Source organism: Podarcis tiliguerta, assembly GCF_965153285.1.
Source record: "Podarcis tiliguerta genome assembly, chromosome: 3".
Taxonomy (NCBI): Eukaryota; Metazoa; Chordata; class Lepidosauria; order Squamata; family Lacertidae; genus Podarcis; species Podarcis tiliguerta.
The window spans coordinates 66,512,443-66,535,675 of NC_139536.1; the positions used below are offsets into that span (position 1 = coordinate 66,512,443).

Here is a 23,233-nt window from a genome sequence, read left to right on the forward strand (position 1 = left end):
TGTTTCTATTGGTGTATAAAATTCAGTGGTTGAAAACATGACATGTTACTTGTAAATTAACACTGTAGGTAGGCTGCTTGAAAAAAACACCTAGTTAATGACAGTGGCTACAACCATGCACAAGATTAGGCTTCTTAAATCCCAGTGTTTTTAAGTGACCTTAACTGTGTAGGATTGTAGCCACTGGCTAGGATCCAAGAAATAAGGCTACTAAATCTGTGCCCAACATGTCACTGGGCTTTTGGTGGGGTTTTTAAATAGCAACACCTCTCCATGCCACATTACAAACCATTTTAAAACACCAAGGACCTTAAAAATCAGTTTGTGATATGGCATGGGGTGTCATGTAATTCTCACTGGCTATGCAGAAACCCTTAAGCTTTCTTAAATAAATACTCTGGTCGCAGGGAATATTAGTATTAGATGTGGCTTGCTGGGCTGTAGTAAAAAAAACACCATGTACAAGTATACCTGTTCGTACTAAAACTGCTTAACTGCTAATCTGCAATGTAAACACTACAAAAATAAGATACTTTTACAAAAATAAGAAGAAGAAGAAGAAGAAGAATATAGTAACATTTTCAATAGAAAATTGAAAGTCTAGAAGGGAGGGGGGAATAACAAAATTTCTGACACTGTGACAGCAGGATCCTTTGCTGTCCACAAAGCACTGAAATATAGCTTGATTCTGTCTGAATTCTTTTACAATGTTTCTTCCCAAATCATACGCCCTGCCCCCTCTGTTTAAAAATGCTTTTGCTGTACCTGCATTTATTATCAAACAACCCTAAAAAGATGCATAAGGTAACCAGTGTTGGAGTTCTGCATCAAGCTAATAGTTCTCAACAAAGGCTGCAGACCTCTCCAAGTAGGATAGCTAATTTAGAAACCCACAATCCCTTATACATTTTTTAAAAAACAGCATATTCCCTTACCTCAATAGCCAGTGATTTCTGAAATATGTGATGGTATGCTCTGGGAAACTACAAGGCTTCTCCGTCACCGAGTTTGTGGGAACAACTGAAGTTGGTGGAGGGAAAAAATAACAAAAGTTTCATAGGCAGGGCTCATGATGTCATCCAGGAATTTAACTCTAGTGATTGGTTATAGAAGAGGCTTTATAAGAACAGGGACATTGCACAGCTTACATCATTTAAAGCAGTGATATTTCGTTCTTGAGCTATAGGGAAGAGGAGTGAGTTAGAAAGGACTCTATATGTCTACAAATGTTATTGAGATGTGAATTCAGTCAATAACAAGTGTACAGTGAGGACACATCACTTTCCAATGACAAAATCTCTCGCTGTTTCCCAACTGGACTTACTGTTTTCGGTAACTTTCCTGTAAAGCTGTATACAAAAATGAAAAACTGAAACACGTGATTTTGATTTTGCACATACTAATGAATATTAAGGACCAATTTTTCCAGTGATCAGGACTCTAATAATGCTTACTGTGGGTTTGATCTAAACATATCTCTCGCATGCCACACACTGCTTTTGAAATTATGAGTTTCAAAACAGTTTGCAGTATTAAGTGGCATCTGCTGTTCGGGGAACGGAAGGAATCAAAATTATCTCTTGTGGTGTTCCTGGAGTAGGTCTTTGGATTGTGCTGGAAAGTAAATATGGTAGCCTATTGGTTCTGCACATGACTTTGAAAGAGCTCAAGAAACTTCACAATGTTATGGTAAATTTATCACACTTGGCAAATAGTTTCCATATATTTTTCATAACAAAATATGAAATCACTTCCTAATGCAAGTGACTTCCCCCCCTTACATGTCATGATGTTTGTACTGTATCAAATTAGCAATTTTAGGAGTGATGCAAGTAGCACTCCTTTTATCATCAGTGTGAGCTTCATTATTGTTGGGGTGATAGATCTCAGAGGCTTTCAAGAAAAATACATTTTTAGTTAAAAAAAAGAACTTTTGTCAGTTGGAAAGAAGGTACCATCTTGTTTTACCACATGCAATTACAAACGGGATCACTTACATATGGATAGAATACAGGCTATTGAAAGTTGCATCTTGAGTTTCATTTAACACACTTGTCAAATGTGAAATTTTGATGATTAAACATACATAGTTTATAGCATAGAAATGAGTTTAGAAAACATGCTTTATGACTGTTGTATTATGACGGTTCTAATATTTATGAACCATTCTTCCACAATTACTAGAAGAAATTGTATTTTAAAAAATCATTTCAGTGCAGAAAAGAATATTGTGAACCTAGGAAATCCCTTCTCAAATACCAGCAGTGTTCGAAACCCCCATTGTTCTAGTCGCACTTTGCGAGAGGGAATTTCATTAGTGCAATCAGTTTCTGACTTCTGGGTGCAGTAGTGCGCCTAAGATTTCAGATTAAAACTGCAGAGTAGAAGGAAAGGAGGGCCCTTTTTCTGCCTCCCTACTTCCAGCTACTCTCTGAAGACTGGAGAAGAGACCTTAAGAATATTAGGGGGTGGGCAGAGGAAGGACTAGACCATGTAAAAAATGAACATAATATTTTAGCTGCAGTTCATTCATTTTCAGCTTTGTATTCTTGTTATTTAAAAAGCGTGCCTAGACATTCCTTTGTTGCACCCATAACCTAGGTTTAATGTGCCATTTAGCTCCTAGCTTTCATATTCTTTCACAGCCCTTTTCATGTTCCTCCTCTCTCGGTCTCTTCGATGTCCCCTTTCCTCAGACCCTTGTTTTATCACCTACTGTTGCCCTGCTTCTTTGATTATGAGCTAACTTGCCCTCATTCCTTACTGTTTCCTGTGGCTTCTTTGCCCTCTGCTTCCTTATCTCCTGGGCTTGAAAAAAATGTTTTGTTTCCTGTAGAATTGGAATGTTTGTGAACATTCCTTGACAGCACACCTGCATATCCAATCTTTGTCAGAAGCTTTGACACCAGCTTATCTAATTTTATAGTTTATCTAGACACAGTTTCTTAAGTGCCATGCAAATAAAAGTGATCCATCCACCCATCCCTGTATTTGATACTTGTAAATTTTACATATCTTTGTGAATATGCTCACATGTCCTCTGAAGAGAGGGGAAACAGTTTGAAGCACCTTCTGGACATATGTCAGTCATGCATAGATAAAAGGTTACATGAGAGGGACCTGAAAATAATTGATGTCTTGGAATACTGGCACATATAAAAAGCAAAACATGTATTTAAGCTTTGGGCTGACTTTCATTTTCTTCAGGGGACAAAAATGTGCAGCTGCTGCTTACATGGCCTTAAATGGAAATGATCTGGGTTTTCTCCAGAGGGATTAGGAACCTACGACCAGAGCATGTTTCTCTTTACTTGTTTATAGAGATGTGGTAAAAAATATATATATTTGGGGGTCACATCTAAGGAGAGAAACATTTTATACTTTGTTGTAGCAACATATTTGCTTTTTAAAAAATGTATACCTTGGAAATAATTCTGACATCTTATATACTTATTTCTAAGTATATCTTTATTTGTACTGTAAAAAGATATGACTATGAGTTGAAAGGTCATGAGCAACCATGGCTATGACAGTGCACTAGCATGGTGGAGTTGGTTTGCCACTGCATGCCTAAGAGATGCCTTTCTAACCAGGCTGCCAAAAACATTTTAAGCCATGGTTGAGGCATAATGCTGCTGCAAACCTATGTGCTTGTGGAAGGGGTCATATATCATTTGTCCCGGTTTAAATTGCTGGCATCTGCAGTTAAAGAATCTCTAGTAATGTGTCTTGAAAAGGTCTTCTTTCTGAGAGACTACGGACAGTGCTGAGATACAAGGACCAATGGACTGAACCCAGTCTTGTATTTAATCACTAACCTGGTAGCCTTGGGCAAGAAAGGATTGCTAGCAGGCATGCTAATGGAATTCCACACAGGAAGTGGGTGGACAAGCATTCCTCTTCTGCCAGTCCCCAGCAGGCTTGTGTTATGTTATGTTACGTTATGTTGTGTTGTACTGTAAACTTTTGTGGACTTACAAGGCTGGGCTGAACCAACATGAGACAGTTTAATAAATTCATAAATGCATTTTTTGTGGGGTTACATCTCATAAACAGCACAGTAAGGAGGACATGGCCTACATGCCTGTAATGAAGAAAACATTCAAGTCATACCATGGAAACGACTAATGTCATGTATGCACACAAACTAAATATCTGACCCAAAGCTCTATATTGTTGCGATATTCTGTAGAACCATTCTTCAGAAGAGATAAGCAATTATAAAGCCAGTTTGCTTTTTGGGAGGGATGGTTTTATTTTGTTTGATTATTTTGTTTGATTTTGAAGCATTTTTTTTAGACTTGCCCTCTTGTTGGGACCCATGTCTTATTTGAAGTTGTTTTTCTTATTAAAAACAATTTATTGCTTTAGAAAAAGGAAACTATTCACTGGGAACAAAACCAGAAAGTTTGCTTAACTAATAACAAATAAGACCAAATTTAGAATGTTAACATAGAGCATGAGAATGCTATTAATTCAGTTCTGAGAGTTCCTTCTCTTCTGCACCCTGGATTGGTCTCAAGGGAGTTGAACGATGATGTAGTGGACACCACATTTCTTACCTCTGCACAAAACAAAAAAAGATTTGCAGAGTTGGGAATACACATTAAAGACTGGTTGCAATGGCAGTACTTTTTTCAACCATAATGATATTGGGAATTGCTGCTGATTGTACCCTGTTCTTTGTCTGCATGAATGAACCTGAGGGTGTTCAGAGCTGAAATGTATTCTGGAAGTGGTCCTAAGAATTTGTAAACACTAGTACTTGTGCATTTAATAAGTCAAAATGAAAACAAGTATTTGTATTGTTCTTATGAATGAAAATTAGTTTTAATATATAGAAAACCCTAAAATATTTTAAGCCCTCAGAATCACCATCAATATCTCTATCCTCCCCCCAGCCTTGGAATAGTAGAACCTTTACAACAGCAGAGAATACCTGGATTGTCATTAACATTAATGGTCAGCGTTTATATTTCCCCCCTTGGTCTTGCACTGTTAACGCCTATAGTCATGAACATGTCAATCAGGCATGTTAAGGGCAAGAAACCACTTCTTTGGCATTTTGACCTGTTTGGAAGGTTTATAGAAACAAAGCTAAAAACTAGGTTGTTAGGTTGGACCATACAGTGTGAATTCATAATAATTTTTCCCACCATGTAACATGTTACTTTAGAAAACATTACTTATTTGGCATAAACAGCAGCAGCAGCTCTTGTGTTAAGAGTCTTGTAACTTCGGAGCTGTACTGAGTGTTTTTCTGATAAACTGTTCCAAGAAGCACCAAGATTAGCTGTGTTCTTTGACATGTTATGAGTGCTGGATGAACGCAGAGGCAAAGGCATATGAAGGAGAGATAAAAGGCTGAAATGCCAGTTGAGGTACTGTTCCAGTAAGCAAGAATTCTGGTACTGGATTATCTCTACTTTAGCAGCAATTACAGACTAGAGGCCAAAGATTACATTTGTCACTCAAGCTGTTAAGATTTTCAACGGTGGTTTACATTTTTACAAGGAGAGCATTCTGGCTCTGTACAAAGTATAATGAAGTAGAATTTACTGTAACTATCTAGAAAAGTGCCTTTCAAGGTTTAAACAGCAATGGTCTGAATCTCCCCATTAAAGACTATTCAGTATGTACAGTTCACTCTTTCCCACTGGTCTGCCTAGTCTTGGGTCAGGAGAAAGAGGGAAATTAATGAAAGCCTATGACTACAAAAATAGCTTGTGAAGGTATTGTAGTGCTCAGCTGCTGCTGAGTGGGAGGGCGAGCGACTAGAAAACAGACTTCATTTCCTTACAGATGTTGTGAGGGAGTGGAGGTAAGAAGCAGCTAGAAGCTCCCAACATGAGCATAAGCTGATGATGTCTGTACTGCTAACCAGTGAAAAGAAGCATACCTCAGGGACACAGGCCCATCTACCTCTACTTAAGTTACCTCTTGGTACATTCATGGAGTCACTCTACCTCTCATTTATTGTTCAGTGTTGGTGGATGAGTATTGTACTGTAACTATATGAGTAACATAAGCCAAACTACCAATGAGCATAAATCCATATGACCCCAATGGAAATAATTATGGAGAAGCAACAACATGCATAATGATGGATTGGTTCATTTGTGTTTTCATATTATCAGCCAATTAACACAAACAGACAGGTTGTTTTTAAAACTTAAAATATGTTTTTAAATTTGACTGTGGTAAAAGAAGAGATGGGTGCCCCCAATTTGCCTCTTGGTTCATTCAAAGTATAGATCTCAATCTCTCACCTCCCTTTTTCTTTTGAAAAGAAAGGTTCGTGCCTATGTTGGTAGTTTGAATCTTAGAACATAAGAAGAGCCTGCTGGTTCTGGCCAATGGCTTATCTGGTCCAGCATCCTGTTCTCACAGTAGCCAACCAGTTAACTGGGGAAGCCCATAAACATGAATTGAGCACAAGAGCACTCTCCCCTCCTTTGATTTACAGCAACTAGTATTGAGAAGCATTACTTCCTCCAACTCTGGAGGCAGAGCATGGCCATCATAGCTAGTAGCCATTGGTAGCATTCATCTCCATGAAATCTTGCTAGAGAAGACCTCCTTCACAAAAGATTTCCTTGGTTTAGGAGATTAGGGAATGAGTTTGAATGTTTTGCTTACAGCCAAGGCCATCACAATGTGGGCATATGTCATACTTTATTGTGGATTTGGACAGGTGTGTTTTTTTAATGACAGTTGTATATTAATTTCTAGTGCCTCATTTAATGCATATAAATAAACTTGACAGACTTACTTTTGTTGATGCCACAAAAAGGATGGTTCCAAGGATGTTTAGCTTTGTGGATCATGTTGTATTGGTCTGCCCCATGTGGTGAGGTATGTTTAGTTTGAGACAGCTATGGACTCCCAAACTGGCTCTGAAGGAATCTTAGGATAGATCCATTATTATTATTTTGGTTAATGACCATGAATAGTTCATAGGCCACCATCAAACGAGAGAGTTTTACACAGAGAAGCAGTATGTCTACAATGCTAGCTACAGAGATGGAAATAACAGTTAAGAAGTTAAGAGTCACAAAATGCTTGTTTACCAAGCAGGTGGTAGGAATTCTGTGCTCAAAGTCCTGTTCATTACAGTTAAATAAACCCCATAGTAATTTTACCATCTCCTTTTAAATGCTGGGTAGAATCCAGGCCAAAGTACACAAACTATAAGCTTCACTTACTATAGTAAAAGATCTACGTGCTTAAGTTTCTTCCATTGAAAGCAATGAAATTTCATAACTCAATTAAGAGTTTGGTTTTGGCTGGATTATGCAAATAATGATCCCACAATGTTTTGTGGGAATTACATCCTGATTGTTTACATGGGTATACTAATGCTTGCTAGCAAATAAGTATGCATTAGATTGCATTCTTTATCAAACATACCTTTCTTCCATTCAGTAACCAGCAAAATGCTAAATAAAATAAAAATCTGACAATGCAACCCTATTGCATGTTTACTCAGAAGTAAGTCCCGTTGTGTTTAATGAGATTTAATTGTCAGGTTAATGTGCATAGAATTGCACTGTGAGTGAGTGTTTATTTTAGGCTCCCAGTTTTTTGGAGAATCTTCCTAATTTCTCTCTAAAATAACAAAGATTCCTCCCTGCTTCTCTTATGACTTGGAGTAAATAAGTGATGCATATTCCAATAAATTCTGTTTTGAGTGAAAACTATGTTGAGTAAAGTACACAATATATTCCTCCACATTTACTATAAATACCCATGCAAAGGAATTCTGGTGTTTGTGTCTTAAGCAGAATTCCTTCATGTTGGCACATCCCAGATGTCTCAGATATAAATAGTAATAAATAAATGCACATTGGAGAATCAAGTCCAGTTTTTGGAAACATCAGAATTAACTGCTGGTGCAGTTGTTACAAATGGATCCGGACAGGATTCTGGGAGGCACCAAGGTAAGACAGGTTTAGCAATGTGTGCTAATTTGCTTCCCGTGTCATCTTTTGAGCTTCTTTGTGGCCCCAAGTAGACAATGTAATGATCTTGTTCTCTGAGAGTGAACAAAATATATTCTTTTCCTTCTCCTCATTTTTGTTGCATGTTAAAAGCCTTTAGTATGCATGATTATAAGAAAAATCTATATAAACCAGGGATGGTCAACCCATAGCCCTCCAACAAATCACATCATACTTAGCACAGGCCTGCTGGGGCTGGTGGAGTTGGAGTCTAGCAACACCTGGAAGTCACAGTTCACCACCACTAATCTAGACCATAACTGCTTCTCACACATTTAAATGAGGAGTGCACTTTAATGAGTTCCCATCCATGTCTACAAACATGCACACATGTAAAATGAGAGACTCTACAGGCATCCCATTTTAGAAAACCTGTGGCTGACATAGCCACTTTGGCCATTTAAGGGTCTTTGAACTAGTTACATGTTTTCTCATGCTCACTGTTATGTTTTCATGGATTTTCATTCACGAGCACAACTTCTACTCACGCAAGGCAGCTTTCGAATTCCTGTAAAGATGGTAGACACAGGTTTTCCTCAGATGGCCTTTATCAAGCTGCTGACTTTTAAAAGTCAAGTGTTCTATCAAGCACCCTTCGTGGTGTCAAGTGGTAGAGGTTAGTTTTTTTGGAACAGAGCCAAATCGTTAAGCCCTTTCACTTATTCCCCACAATAAATTACTTGACAATTTTTCCATTTTCTCCATGGCCTTCTTGCAATTACAACGGTTACAGAGCCTAAGAAGTTGATTGCTTTTCCGGACTGTAATAGCCACATTGGTAGCAGGTGGGTCCTCCTTCCCCTGGTGCATTTGCTCCCTACCAGTCCTGCTGTGTTCTTGAAGGAACACTTCATCTGATTGTCATAGTGCTCCACATGCCTAATCTGTAATCAAGACTGCATTATGTTTTCCTGTCTTATCCAAGAAAACGCTACATTTTATTTGATTCTTTGCTGTTGTTGAATTTATAGCAGACATGTGTTTTTGTTTTGTTTTGGGGGGGGGGATCCTTTTCATACTTGGTTAGATAATAGAATCCTGCTCTCTAAGTAACTGCATTTGACAGCATCTAGGCTCTCCCCTTCTCTTGGAAGTGCTGGATGTCCCTCCCTCCATTAATGAGCTGAAGAATGCCATCAACTCTCAGGCATGTGGTGAAGCCCCAGGACAGGACAGAATCCCAACAAAAGGGCTGAAAGCCAGCTTCAGTTCCTTCCTCATGACACATCTCCATGGCCACATCTTGCATTGTTGGGAACAAGGATCTGCACCACAAGACACGTGTGACTCCAGCATTGCAAACCTCTACAAGGACAATTGTGACCACCATTATTGTATCAACTATCATGAAATCTGCCTGCTAAGTACTGTGGGGAAAGCTTTCACCTCTGTAAATCTCAACAGATTACAGCTACTCACTAATAGGGTGTATTGTCACAATGTGGGTTTAGAGCTCAGAGGTCAACAGTTGACCTGATTTTCTCACTGCGCTGGCTGCAGGTGAAATGCTGAGCAGAAATACTCCTTGTGCACCACCTTCATAGACCTGATGAAGGTCTCATCAGCACTGGTGACCACATGCTACCCAGAGTGGTTGGGGCAACCGAGTCAGATGGGTGGGGTACAAATTATTATTATTATTATTATTATTATTATTATTACTTGAGGTGGTAGACCATTTTGTCAAACTGGACTCCACCAATACCAGCAACCTTTTCATCAATGCTAAGCTGGACGAAGGGCAAGGCAGCTATTGCAATGGCTTTCCTTTCCAAAAAGGTATGGAAGAGTGTGATGCTAACATCCAGTACCAATATCTGGTCTATCAGGCTTGTGTGTTGAGCACTCTGCTTTATGAAAGTGAATCCTGGGCAATTTACAATCACCAGGAGCGACTCCTCAGTGCCTTCCATATGTGCTGTGTTAGGAAGATTTTGGGCATCTCATGGCAGGACAGAGTCCCAGACAAAGATGTATTCTCCCAAGCCCATATCCCCAGCATGTTCACCCTTATGCCTTAGCAATGTTTACACTGGCTTAGTCATATCCACAGAATGGAAGCTGGCAAGATCTCCAAGGACATGTTCTACAGAGGGATGGCTTCAGGCACTAGGCCTGTTGCCAGACCCAAGTCTGCATCACAAAGATATCTGCAAATGTGACATGAATGCTGCTGACATCAACCCTGCCTTATGGGAATCCTCTGCAGACTATCGCAGTGCCTGGTGACAGTCAGGTTGTGTATCCACAGCAGTGATGAGAGGAATGATTACTGGGAAGAATCACCATAGTGCATCTGCTGCAGCAAAATCGGATGCCTTCATCCACCCCACCTGCAATAAAACATGTTTCTCCCATATCTCTACAGCCACAGATGGTGCTGTAAAACTCCAGTGGTTTGACTTTACCCTCGAAAGGTGCACTCTTCCATTGTCTCCTAAGACAGACAGATGCCAACAAGTAACTTCTAAATCTCAAGGAGTCCGAATCTTTATTAAGGTCAATTTTTAAAATTTATGCATGTAACACTTGGAAAGCCCTCCATTGCACTTTGGCATTGCGTTACATGTCACTGGCATATACGTTCACAGTACTTCTTATGGAAGATTGGCAGAAGAGCTGTCATTAAAATGTATTTGTATGTTGTATGCATGTAGGCCACAGGCAACCCAAAGATTTCTTTTGTTTTCAGTCAACCAAAACAGTTGGCATTTCTTGAACTTTGAGTTAACAGTAGTGCTAACACCAGATGATTATTATATCACTACTAATATTAGTATTAGTATACATTCTTGTTTACTGTTAAGATCCCTTGATCGTGGTGTCTTCCTGTATAACATGCTAAACACATTTCAAAGAAGGTGATAGTTTGTAAAGATCACTAGAGAATTCGAATGTAATGGGAAGATAATATGAACACTTATTAAAACAAGTGCTTCTATACTTAGGACAGACCTTCTGTTATCTCTGGAAAATTCCAGACACACTTGCTCTGAACGTCATCTGAAGTGCCACCTAGAAGTGTTGTCCATAATATTGGCCAGAATATAAGTGGAAGGCTTTCTGGCAAATGTGTTACTGACTTTGGTGCAGGACTTAAGGGAATTGTTTTCTTTTTTCGATTTGTTTTAACATTATGTGTTAAGTTTTTTAGCTGGTCCATAGGTATGTAGTATGAGTCACCCCGCTGGAGACACTTCTGTCGCTGAAGTGTGCTGGCTCCAGGAGGTGTTATAAAAGAAGATGAATTAGATAAATCACAAATGAGATAAAAATAGTATTTTTTTCTCTCTCGTAGTTTAGCTAGGATTACAGTGACTCTTCTTCTGAAGGGCGGGGGGCATTTCTTGGAAACTGCTTAACCTGGAAAGTAGAAGCAGAATGGGTAACTATGTAACACTGAACAAAAATGAAGGTGCAAGTGCCTCTATTAGCTATTTACAGTGTTCCACCAGTTTGTGGAATCAGTGGACAAATTTACACTAAAATTGTGTCATTTAGAAGCCCATGATGGAAACACTCTGCTAGTGTTTAATTTAGCTTTCTGCATTTCTCTTAAAATAGCCAGTTGTGTTTGTCAAATTCTCTATCATTGTATAGAGGCAAAGACTGGTCTTTCATGAGTGATATTGGCTGCTACTTGGGTATTTGTAACATGGAATGGTAGTTTCCAGCATTCCAGTAGTGTTCCAGGGTGTGGTCATAACAGCTGTAATTTCCTTGTATTTTGGAACTTGCATGAACATGGGAAGCCCTTAACACAGCATGTTGAACTAAAAGGTTTTTTGTTAATTGAATACACATATGTTTAGTATTGAGAAATCAGTTCCCAAGTGCAAAATCTAATACACCAAATGGGCAGCATGGAACTTAGCGATTTTCCAGAAGGTTGCTTCTTTTATCAGCTGGAGTGCTTTAGTGAGAGGCATGTAAACATAATCTGTTCATGTGCCCTCTGAAAGTCAAAGGTAGGCTCATAGATCCATGTAGATGGCACAATGATGATACTACAAAACATAGCACTGTTGCTTCAAAGCCCTCACTAGGATGCTGGCAATGAAAGAGCTGCTGTCTGGAAGTGGCCTTAGGGGGAAAAGCAGGGGGTGGCACACAGGCTTCAAGCGGAAGCACAATCTGTGGAACCTAAAAGAAAGGTGTGTGCATCCAGTATGCATTATTTCATTGATCTCTCTCTAATTTAAAGGGGCAATAGGATCAGAAACTGAAATAATTTTGTGTCACCTATTTCAGTCCCCAGCAGTGGAAGGCTTCATTTAAATTCACCATTCTTTTAGGGACCTTGCACTGTTTGCCAACCTAAATATGTGTTGATGCAATATGAGACCATTGCTTGCTTTTTTAAAAGCTGTTCTTTCAATAATTGGAATGCCTTTATATCAAGGGTGGGCCTTGCCTGCAGGCCAGACTTGGACCACCAGGCCATTTCCCCTAAAGATTCTCACCCGCCCCATAGCTGATGTTATTAGGTGTTGTCCGGTGTGGGGCAGGTATCAACATTGTCACAAAAGGATAATTGGGAGCTGAAAGTGAGCTCCCGGTTGTTCCTTTGCTGGAGCAAGGCACACTCTGTCGCCCCCCCCCCCTGCTTCCCCTCCCCCACAGGAGGGCAACTTCTTCAATAACTTCAGGCAGTTGCATTGAAACCACTGCTAAAACAGAGCTTTCCCTCTCCATTTTAGTGGCTTCAATGGAAACAGCTTGTTGCTATCAGAGCAAGACAATACTTGAAAATGGTTCTCATGATCTCTTTAACTTTTCCTAGGGCAATTGCTCTGTCCTTCACCCATTTACTATGCATACTGTATGTTCCAAATACTTCACTATCTTTGTTATATTCTGGATTGTCTATGGTGCACTTTCATGGTTAAAATGTGGAAACCAAAGCTGAAGACACAGATGGATATCAAAGCCTCACCTGTGTATAGAGTAATACTTGAAGTTTCATATATTTACAGATTTAGATTAGACTGGCCTAGTGTTCTGATTTAAGTAATTTTATGTTATGTTTTTAAAAACCTTCTATTGTGCTTTTTTCTGTCATACTAAACTCAAAAAGCAGTTCAGCTATAATCCTCAAAGAGCTTACTTTTAGAATTGAACAGTTGTCTTTTTAGGGATAAAATAAATAAAGAGTTGATTGGATCCTTTAGAATTCTAACATCAATATTTAAGAATACCAGGTACTCTTGTCTTTCAGTAACATAGAATTTAATCTGCTTAGGAACCTGCTGTGTGTATTCAACACCATGTGTTCTATATGAATCAAGAGTGCCTTTGTTGTTCTGGGCTGTATCAAGGGAAGTATATTTATAGCACTAGGGGTGGAAGAGTTGGATGCAAGTAGTGGAAAAATCAAGTGTGTGCTTTGGAACAAGGAGCAAAAACAATTACGTCTGAACACTAAAGTTTCTTTAAAAAAACACAAGTACAGGTGGTGAATTCAGTGTTGCATTAGTACGAATGTTCTGTCTGGACAAGCATTTCAGCTTGCCAGATGGAACAATCCCCTCTCTCCTCCCCCTTTCTATGCTGTTCTGGGGATTCTCCCAACCCTGCTAGATCCATTTGAGGGGTAAGGGAGGAAAGCCCCACTGGCAAGCAGAAGTCAAGTAGGGCTTCCACTGATGGGGCTAGAATGGCCTATTGGTCTGATCCAGCCACTTTCTTCTTGGGTTCTTGTCCCTCCCCGCAAACTTCTACAAGTTTAAATATTCATAATAACATTTTATCTTGGGTTTTTTGAACTCTTGCAGTCCATCAGTTGATTTTATGAGAAGCAATAGATACCCATTTATATGCTAAAAGAAAACCATATTGTTTTATTCACCCTAGGACAGAAACTAATCTAAAACTCACTGAATCCCTTAATATCCTAAAGCCATTCCCTTTGTTCCTGGGTGGTATTTCTTCCAAGCATACGTACCTATTGGATTGAAAGCAAAAATTCCCACTAACGTGTTTTATAAGGGTTTGGAATTGACTTTTAACATGTGGCGGCTTGTCCAGTTACTGATTAGGAAGTGCTACTTGTATATAGTTAAACCTGTATGAATAAGGATTGTGGTGTAATTCCAATTTACAGGCCACTTTTTTGCATAACCATATTCTTTTGAAATAGGTAGCAACTAAAAATAGCAACTTCATGTCCTCATCAAGTATCAAGATCTACTTTTTTAATCACCTCTCACCATAAAAGTAGTTGAAGAATGAGGCCATTATTTTAATGGTGTCTGTAATGCAGCAGCTGATCGTGGGGTGGAGTGGAGGTGCTTACCTGACCACCTGGCAGCTGGGTTGCGGCTGCTTACGAGGAGGGGTGCACAGAGTCATTCCAGCAGACTTGTTGGTGCATTTACACTATGCCTCACCACGGCATTATACTACAAGATCTGCTTTCACTGACTCCTACTAAGCAGCACAGACTGTCAATGGCACGGCTGATATGAGGCAAGATGCTTTATTTGTGCCCTCAGATAATAAACCAGTGAAAAATCACACAAAAAGAAGCCAATGTGAGACTTCAGTTAGCTTTCACTTACATCAAAGAACAAAGCAAGGAAATGTTGCAGATGAAGACTTTATAAATGGCAAAACTACTGTTTGCCAGGTTTCTGTTTCATCTAGGAAGACCAAAGGAAGGAGAGCTTTCCAATAGGCTTTCTAAACATACATTTCTCTCAACTAAGCACTTTTAAATGTATAAATGGGTGAGTAAGTGTTGTTTTTTCTGCTCTTTGACAATATTCTTTTGCACATTTCTTCCCAGGTTCTGAGTGGATCATCTCTTCAGAGTTACCCAGCTGCAGGCTTTCAGGATTTCAACAATTGGGAATCCCTGATGAAAATCAAAGAAGGATTGCTAAGGCAAAAAGAGATTGTGATTGATCGGTGAGTAAACTCTATCTTACCTCCAGTTGCTTAGAGGTTGCCTTGTAAATTGGTTGAGTGTCCCAGAGACTGATTTCCAAAAATGATTATGTGCCCCCCCACAAACAAACAAACAAACAAACAAACATGAAAGATGAGTACAAGGGTTTGACATCAAATTTCACAAATAGCTGAACAGTAGAAATGGCCAGGAGAAGGATTGAAAAAACATCAGGTATCATCATGTTAATCAGTGGTACCAGGTATAGTTCTGGAATTATAAAGCTGCCTTTTATTGTCAGATGGTTGGTTCGTCTTGCCTCTGACTGTTCTCCAGGGTTGCTTTTCCCAAGCACTGCTGCCGGTCTTGTTTGACTGAGATACCAGGGATTGACTCTGGGATCTTTCATATACAAAGCATTAAGATATAGAACTTCTGGGTATCACACTTAAAAAAAGATATCATAGAGTTAGACATGGTAGAGAAAGGGACAGGGGTTTGAGTACCTTCCATATGAGGGAAAGCTGAAATGTTTGTGGACTTTTAATTATAACAAAAGAACAATTTGGGAAGGAAACCTTTTGGAAGTTCATAAATAATGAATAGTGTTGAGAAAGAGAAACACTATTCCCTCTTCGTATAAGAAAATTCAGCACATAAAACACAATTGATTTATGGCATTCTTGAGTCACGGAGAATTGATGAAACCGTTGTATTTGTCTCAGGAGTATTGCTTAATTGGGAATCTAACAGACAAAACAGAGTTAACAGGTGCACCCATGCTAGAGTTTACAGATTTCAGTGTGAGCAGGATGCAAAATTAGGAATGAGTCTCAAGTTTTTTACATTATGAATCAGTTACATACTGTGTATTACATTCAAGTGCATGGAACCCCATATAGTAATTGTGAATACCATACAGTACCATACAAGAGCCTCAAATTTTCTAGTAAGTAATCAAATCTTGATATGTTGACAGCATTTCCTGTTTAATATTCTTCTCCAGCTCTGTGGCTCTCAGCAGTTGATGTATCTAGAGCAGAGATTTTCAACCTTTTTGAGTCCACAGCTCCCTTGACCAACTACATTCTTTCTGCGGTACCCCTGTGGGGCTCAGGAGCCCAGTTATGTTACCCCTTGCCTGCAGAGCTGGCAGCCTCTCAACCTCTTTCGAATGCTCAGCCTCCTCTCCACTCTCCTTGGGAGTCCTCTAGGAAGCTGCTGCTGCCGTCTCTGATCTCTGAGCTGCCCTCGCCCCAAAGAGCTTATAGCCAGGGCTGCTGCAGTAAACAGCTGTGCAAGCCTTGGGGAGGCAGAGATGTGAGAGGAGGGAGGGAAGGAAGGAGGGACAGAGGCCAGTATTGCCTGCTGCACCCCTAACCATCATTCAAGGTACCCCAGGATGCAAACGGCACACTGATTGAAAACTACTGATCTAGAGGATTGATCTAGCATATTTGACATGAATATGGTATCCTTGCAATTTGTGCTTTCAAAATTGATGGCAGTCCCATCTTTAACAGATCCTAACCTCATCAAGGTTTTCACAGATGTCACGAGAGCTCTTTCTAGGTAACAGAAACAAATTCAAAGTTTTTTTTTATTTGGTAATTCCCATTTTTGTGTGTACTTCTATTGCTAAAGTCATAGGGTGAGGCCTATTGCACAGCGTTGCTTATCAAAGGCTCACTAACCTCCTTGTGGACTTTTAACTTAATTTGTGTAAGAAATGTTTGATACTGATGCCAAACAAGTTGCAAATTATACTTAGATGTTATAGTGGAATGGGTCCCTTTTCCTTTGTAACCCCTCATGGTCCCTTGGAAGGGGGTGCTGGCCCTGTATAGCACTCATTGTAATGTGACAAGCTACAATAAGTGTGGTCATAAGTGCTATGAGCTTGCATAGGGGTCCCCAGCCCCTTCTCACTTGCCTCAACAAAAATGCAAAAAAAGAAGCACAAGTTAATACTGCTGGATTGTTATGTTGAGAATATGGAAACAATAAAGAGTTAGTCACATAGTAAAGGAATATGATTACCCCAGAAACTGCCAAAATAGGTAGGATTGAGTGGCAATTGAGCATATGCATTACTCAGAGAATTAACAATTGGTGGGTGGTATAAGAATGCTGTCAGTAAAATAAAATAAAATTCTTAACACTCCGGTCTGGTCATGTGTTTTGGTCCAGTGAAAGAGAGAGAGGTTCATGACTCTTTTGATGGATGAGTGAGCTCCTTTAAGAATATAGAGCTCACATTAATACTACGTTTTATTTTAGGGGTAGTCTAGTTACAGTTTTTATAATGCATCAAGAAAGAAAGAAAGAAAGAAAGAAAGAAAGAAAGAAAGAAAGAGAAAGAAAGAAAACAAAACAGAATTTAACAAATGTGTAAGCATTTTACTCCCTTCTGTCTAAGCTAGAGAAGGGTTATTTCTTGTTTTGTTTCATTTTGCTGTACGTGACTTCTTTTGATTAGTTAAAAAATATTGAATACCACATGACTTCATTTTTAACACTAGAGGGAGCAATGGGTTCTTGTATGGTTTTAAGTATTATATTTGCTGCTTCACTGTATTGAAAGCATACACACATTACAACTATTGTCTTGTAACACTTGGGATTGTTCTGACCTTGATTGGCCATTGCATGCTATGCATTTCCAACGCCCGTGCTGGCTGGCAGTGTCGTTTGGCAAGGATTGCCTAGAATGGTAGTGTGAATAAATGCCAAATGCTAAACGTATGACATAACTCTCTGAAAATAATAGCACACTCATCAACAATTGCTACGTTCTTTTCTAAACAGCTTAGGGACACTCAAAGGGCTTTTAAGGGAAGGTAAATACAAAGCTTAGGATTTGAGGGAAGAGATCTCATTCCACAGGGTATCATGATGTTTGAAATCCTGAAACAGCTGCTGAATCTTTGGCTTAGTGCCACTATTAGAACTGTGGTTAACTAATAACTAATTCCCTAACCATTGAAATGGATACTTTTGGGGTCTCATGAACAAAATACTGTTTCATTACAAGGGTTAGAACCTTGTGCTGGGCATAACTTAATTCTGTACATGCCTACCCAGAAGTAAGTCTGATTTAAATTGCAGGTCAGATGGCAGCAAAATTGTTCAAAAGCAGGTATCTTTTATATATATATGCACACACACACACACACACAGAGAGAGAGAAAGAGAGAGATGCATTTTGCAAATGAAATAAAACACACATTGCTTTTTTCCCCCCCAGCCGTCTCAGGCTCAAGTAGCACATGCAAAGCAGGTATGCACTGCAACATTTTGTTGTGGTGTCCCAACTGTATCCTTAAAAGCCATGTAAGTTCATGGCCGTCACCATATTTAGGATTGTTACAAGCTATGTGAAGAAATACTTTTGACAATCTACTTGAAATACCTGAAATGAACTAAAATTATGTTTTGTATTCCTGCTGTGCTAGTTGATGTAGAAAGACTATGTGGGGGCTAAAATTAATTCTGATCATACAGCTGTCAAATATGGCCGGCTGAGTTCTTGAAGATGTGCCATTAGTGCATGCAAACTGCATGTATAAACATGCTTTCTTTTATCATGCATTTCTTTTATCATGCATTTATCATGCAGTTGTAAAAGTTCTACATTAATAAGTCTATATAAAATGTTTCTGAACTGACTCAAAATTAGATTCAAAACGGTTGAACTTTTACTGAACCATTTTTTTAAAAAAATGTTTGTGTCTGAGCTGAAACTAAACTGGAAAGTCTAAAAATGGTAATGAAGCTAAACAGGAACTGAACATATGTTTAATTGTTTGGTTTTTGGGTTTATGGATACGGAGGGAATGTTAGTTCTTACACTAACATTTGAACAGTGTTATCTAAAGCATATCTAAAGCAAATTAAAAAATGGGGATATTTTCTGAGTGACTGCTTTGTCTCACAAAATCTGAGTCCCTTTAAAGCTTATTGTACTGTGTTTTATTTATTTAGCAGAATTTGTATACCACTTAATTTTACATAAAACTGATAAGTGGTTTGCAGTGGTTTACAAAGTAAAGTAAATCCCATGCTGTGGGTTACTAAAACAGGACTAGGTAAAAAGATATGGCAATGTGACAAATGGTTTTACAATTTAAATATTTTTAAATGTTTAGTTTTTCAGTGTCAATTTTCATACAGATAAGAAAAATATAGTTTTTCAAGAGGACAGAATACATACCACAATGACAATACATATTGTCAGCTCACTTGTTCAGTAAAAGTAAAAGTTCAGAAAAGTCTTGAAACATCTTACAATTTTAAAAATTCAATATAGAGTACAATATTAAACATGGATTCAATACAGAACTATATATTTATCTATCATTACTAAATTTTCTAAATTTCTTCCTCTCAGTTTGGCTTGTTATTTACACTATAAAAATGTTTCTTGACTTAAAAGTATAATCCTTTGCATTTGGATGCAAAGGACTGCATCTAAGTCATACTCGGAACAGATCCACTAAAATACATGGTCTTAAGGCTCATTGGTTTCATTAAGTCTGCAACTTTGTCAGATACAAATATTACTCAAAGTGTAATATTGGCAGGAGTCAAGTATAACTTTTGGTGATGAGACCATATTATGGGGTGCAAAAGCTAGTTTAATTTAATAGTTTAATAGTTACAGAGATTGGTTGTTGCCACCTTACACACGTCTGAAGAAAGGAAAGAGAATCAAATGACCCAGTAAACATTCAGACCAGCGATACCCAACCAAGCATTTCGAAAGTTCACAATTGCACCCATGCTGTTGTTACCAACTATTTAGAGAAGACTTCCCATCTATGGAGCATATGAGTTCAATATAGTATATAATTCAAAAAAGATGGTTTGTGTAAGAAGTAGTTTCTACTCTATAAGGGGTATGGAGGGTTAAATGGGAGAATGATCAAATGAAGAGGTGGAAAACTGGAGGTACCATTAGGATAGAAGAATAGAAGCTGATAATTGGAGGAATGTAAGATAAAAAGAGAGGGGAAATACTGCAAATGTTGGAGAGAGAAAAAATATTGTTTTGAATGTTGCAGAATAAGGATTCCACTCTTGTATGTAGACTCAGTAAGCAGAGACTTGAGGTCTTACTATCTGTAATGTATTGGAAAATGTTAGAATTACCTGCAGACTGGCAGACACCAGAGTATATAGTTTCCATTGCTGCACTCTGACTAGGCTTGTGAGATCACCGTGCTATCTTTTTTTAAAAGCAAAGCCCTATCATTGTGTGGTTATACAGTGGATTAATAGCAACAGCTGTTGGAGTAACAAAGGATTAAAGCAACCATACAACATTATCAGCAATGAAATGTACGTGGCACAAGGCCTTTTATTGTCAGATAACTCCAGAGATTTATAGGATTATATGTATGGTAGGGAATGTTTTTGCAGTTCATTTTGGCATCCTTTCTGAATACTTTGACAACTTTTTAAAGCTCATGTTAGATTTACTGTGAGAATTAATACTGTGAAATATAATTGCATAAGAAACAAATGAAACATTTTCGTTCTATTTTTTTGCAAGCAACTTTTAGTATAGTTATGTTAATATGTGCAGGTAACAGTTGGTTATGCAAATATTGCATTGAATTCACCTATAACAAAAAGAAATAGTCAAGTGTATTGAGCCACTGCATATTACAGGGGATGGTTGAAGCCTTCACTGAATCAAACAGCTTTCTGTTGGTATATGGACACCGATTGTATACAGCCCATCATATAAGTGACAGATAGTCCCAGTCTTCAATTTAGAGTTCTAATAGCACTGTGAAGGCCTACAAGGCCTCCATTCACCTTAGGAGGAGCAGCAAGTGATCTGCTTCAGTTCACAAAGAGCTGCCAAATGCATTGAAGGGAATCAGGAGGTCCCCACAGTCAGGAATCTTCTATATCCACACTAGAGCTAATGTACCCATACCAGAATGTTGATTTTGTCATGGCAGTTTCACTTCCATAGCTAATACAAACAAAGTTGTGGAACAACTTTGAGATGAATTGACAAGAGGGTGAAAATGGAAATACTGGGAAGCATGATTCAAGTTTCATGTGTTCTTTGTTTCTGTTCTTTCTCTTATGAATTACAGGCAGAACCAGCAAATTAACCTTTTATATCAGAAAATAAGGGAGAATGAACTCCGAGCTCAGCAAGCAAGGCTCGGGCATATTGTGAATTGTGAAGACCCTTACATGAGTAGTTTCCAGGTACGAATTATTATTATTTTTAAATCATGAGGATAGTCTGCACACATCTGTTATTAAGAAAGGCACGCCCAGACTCATCTCATAGTAACTTGTATTACATTTGGAGAAATGCAAAAAAAGTTTTGCCTTCCAGACAAATCAAATTATGGTTAAATACATAACCATATTGGAGCAGTCTTATATATTGATAATAGTTTTAAATCAATTCAGTGCATGTGTTGTTACTACCCCCTCGCATTTCAAAACTAGTATCTCGTTACATTTTATAAGCTTGGAATTTAAAACACCTCAGATACAAAAGTGAAGAGATACGTATGAATGAAATAATTATTTGTGTTGCATCATGAAAGAATCTGAGCAGCTGTACTATTTCAGAATGTAGGTTAGAGGTTTTATTCTTGATGAACAATTTTGCCATTGGATAACCTTTTTGTCTAGATTAGGCCTGAGCACTACAGTCTATAAAATGTTGAGAGCAGATATATGGTTTGAGAAAGCAACTATGACAAATTCCCCCCCATAAGGTTAAGTTCTGTGAAACTTCTTTCACTGTGTTTGGAGGGGAGGACTAAAGGTGGGAGGGAGTTGGCCTGACATGGTTTGTTGTACATGTTGAATTGCATACAAATGAACTGCCAAACTCATTTTCATTTTTGTTTCATGCTCAGATGCGTATTTTTTTATTTATAAAACTACTTATAGACCCCATCCCCTACATAAAATATCTGTGCGCTATACAACAAAATATGCAAGTACAACAAAACATAAAATACCACAAAATACAAATAATATGCTGGGATATCAGCTGGAGATTGGATGTGTGCTAGAGCTCAATATTACAAACAATAGGTTCTTTGTTGTTCACTTTTGTATGTTCATTACTTAAAACAATATAGCATTCAATATGTTGTACTCTTGCTGAGTTGGCCACTCTGATCCAGGTGAAATGTTTAGAACAGCATCTTCTCATCTATTCCCTTTCCCTCCTTTCCTTCTTCAAAGCAGCCTCAGTATGAGAGCACAGCGATGCAGGCGCAATTTGCAGAGAGATCTGTGGCCCACTGTGAAAGGGACGAGCTGGAACGAAAGCTTGCAGCAGTGCAGAGTAAGGAGCTACAACTCAGTGAGTTTCTCAAACAAATGGCAAACAAAGCCAATGAAGATAAAAAGAAGATGGAAGAAAAGGTGGGTCTTGCATTTTCCCAAATGGTTTTATTGCTGAGACAAGAACATATATTTCTCAGACAAGTTGGCTGTACTTAAGGCTTCAGAATGATCCATAGCATCTTTTTTTCTGTATGACTCACAGGGCTGATACTACCATTTTATACAGCTTTATTCCTCTGGAGGGGAAACTTTTTTTTTACTGGAGCTGCACTGCATTATATTGGAGGATGGGACAGGGTGAATGTGTGTATTTACCGTATTTTTCGCATCATAGGACGCACTTTTTCCCCTTCAAAAATGAAGGAGAAATGTGTGTGCGTCCTATGCAGCGAAGACGCCATAGCCCCGCGACCCTCGCCCGGCTGGAGAGGTGACGCACGGCTATGGAAGGAGCCACTATAGCCGCCCGTCACCTCTCCAGCCGGGAGAGCGCGCACGGGGCTAAAGCAGCCCCCCGCGACCCTCTCCCAGCATCCCCCGCGACCCTCTCCCGGCTGGAGAGGTGACGGGCGGCTATAGCAGGAACCTCTATAGCCGCCCGTCACCTCTCCAGCCCGGGGAGCGCGCGCAGGGCTAAAGAAGCACCCCGCGACCCTCTCCCTGCTGGAGAGGTGACGGGCGGCTATAGCAGGAACCTCTATAGCCGCCCGTCACCTCTTCAGCTGGGAGAGCGTGTGTGGGGCTAAAGAAGCCATAGCCGCGCGACCCTCTCCCAGGTGGAGAAGTGACGTGCGACTATGGCAGCAGCCTCTCCGCTGCGCCTTTCCACTGCTCTCTGACCTGCTCTTTGGGGCTGGTGGTGGGCTTACCCCCGCCAACCCCATAGAGCAGGTTGAAAGGAACCTGAAGCCTGGAGAGCAAGAGGGGTCGGTGTGCACCAACCCCTCTCGCTCTCCAGGCTTCCAAGGTAGCCGCCTGAACGCACCTTAAACGGCACCTTGTTTTA

The 23,233-nt window shown here is 39.2% G+C and overlaps 2 protein-coding genes across 9 annotated transcripts in view; one reads left to right on the forward strand and one right to left on the reverse strand.

Annotated features, from left to right (window-relative positions):
- PLN (phospholamban) overlaps positions 1 to 1,093 on the reverse strand; it is a 30,944-nt gene extending 29,851 nt beyond the window's left edge. The window contains exon 1 of one of the 2 annotated variants that reach the window (XR_014509951.1): positions 936 to 1,090. The gene's annotated coding sequence lies outside the window, so the exon portion shown is untranslated. Of the gene's footprint in view, positions 1 to 935 lie in introns of both variants that reach the window. The other variant, XM_083435230.1, reaches the window with a different exon arrangement.
- CEP85L (centrosomal protein 85L) overlaps positions 1 to 23,233 on the forward strand; it is a gene marked incomplete at its 5' end in the record, with an annotated part of 98,483 nt that overhangs the window by 52,216 nt on the left and 23,034 nt on the right. For 4 of the 7 annotated variants that reach the window (XM_083435202.1, XM_083435206.1, XM_083435205.1 and 1 more), the window contains 3 exons: positions 14,788 to 14,909; positions 21,003 to 21,120; positions 22,126 to 22,305. In XM_083435202.1, the coding sequence (XP_083291328.1) occupies positions 14,788 to 14,909; positions 21,003 to 21,120; positions 22,126 to 22,305 (420 nt within the window). Of the gene's footprint in view, positions 1 to 14,787; positions 14,910 to 21,002; positions 21,121 to 22,122; positions 22,306 to 23,233 lie in introns of all 7 variants that reach the window. The other 3 variants (XM_083435201.1, XM_083435204.1, XM_083435203.1) reach the window with 1 other exon arrangement.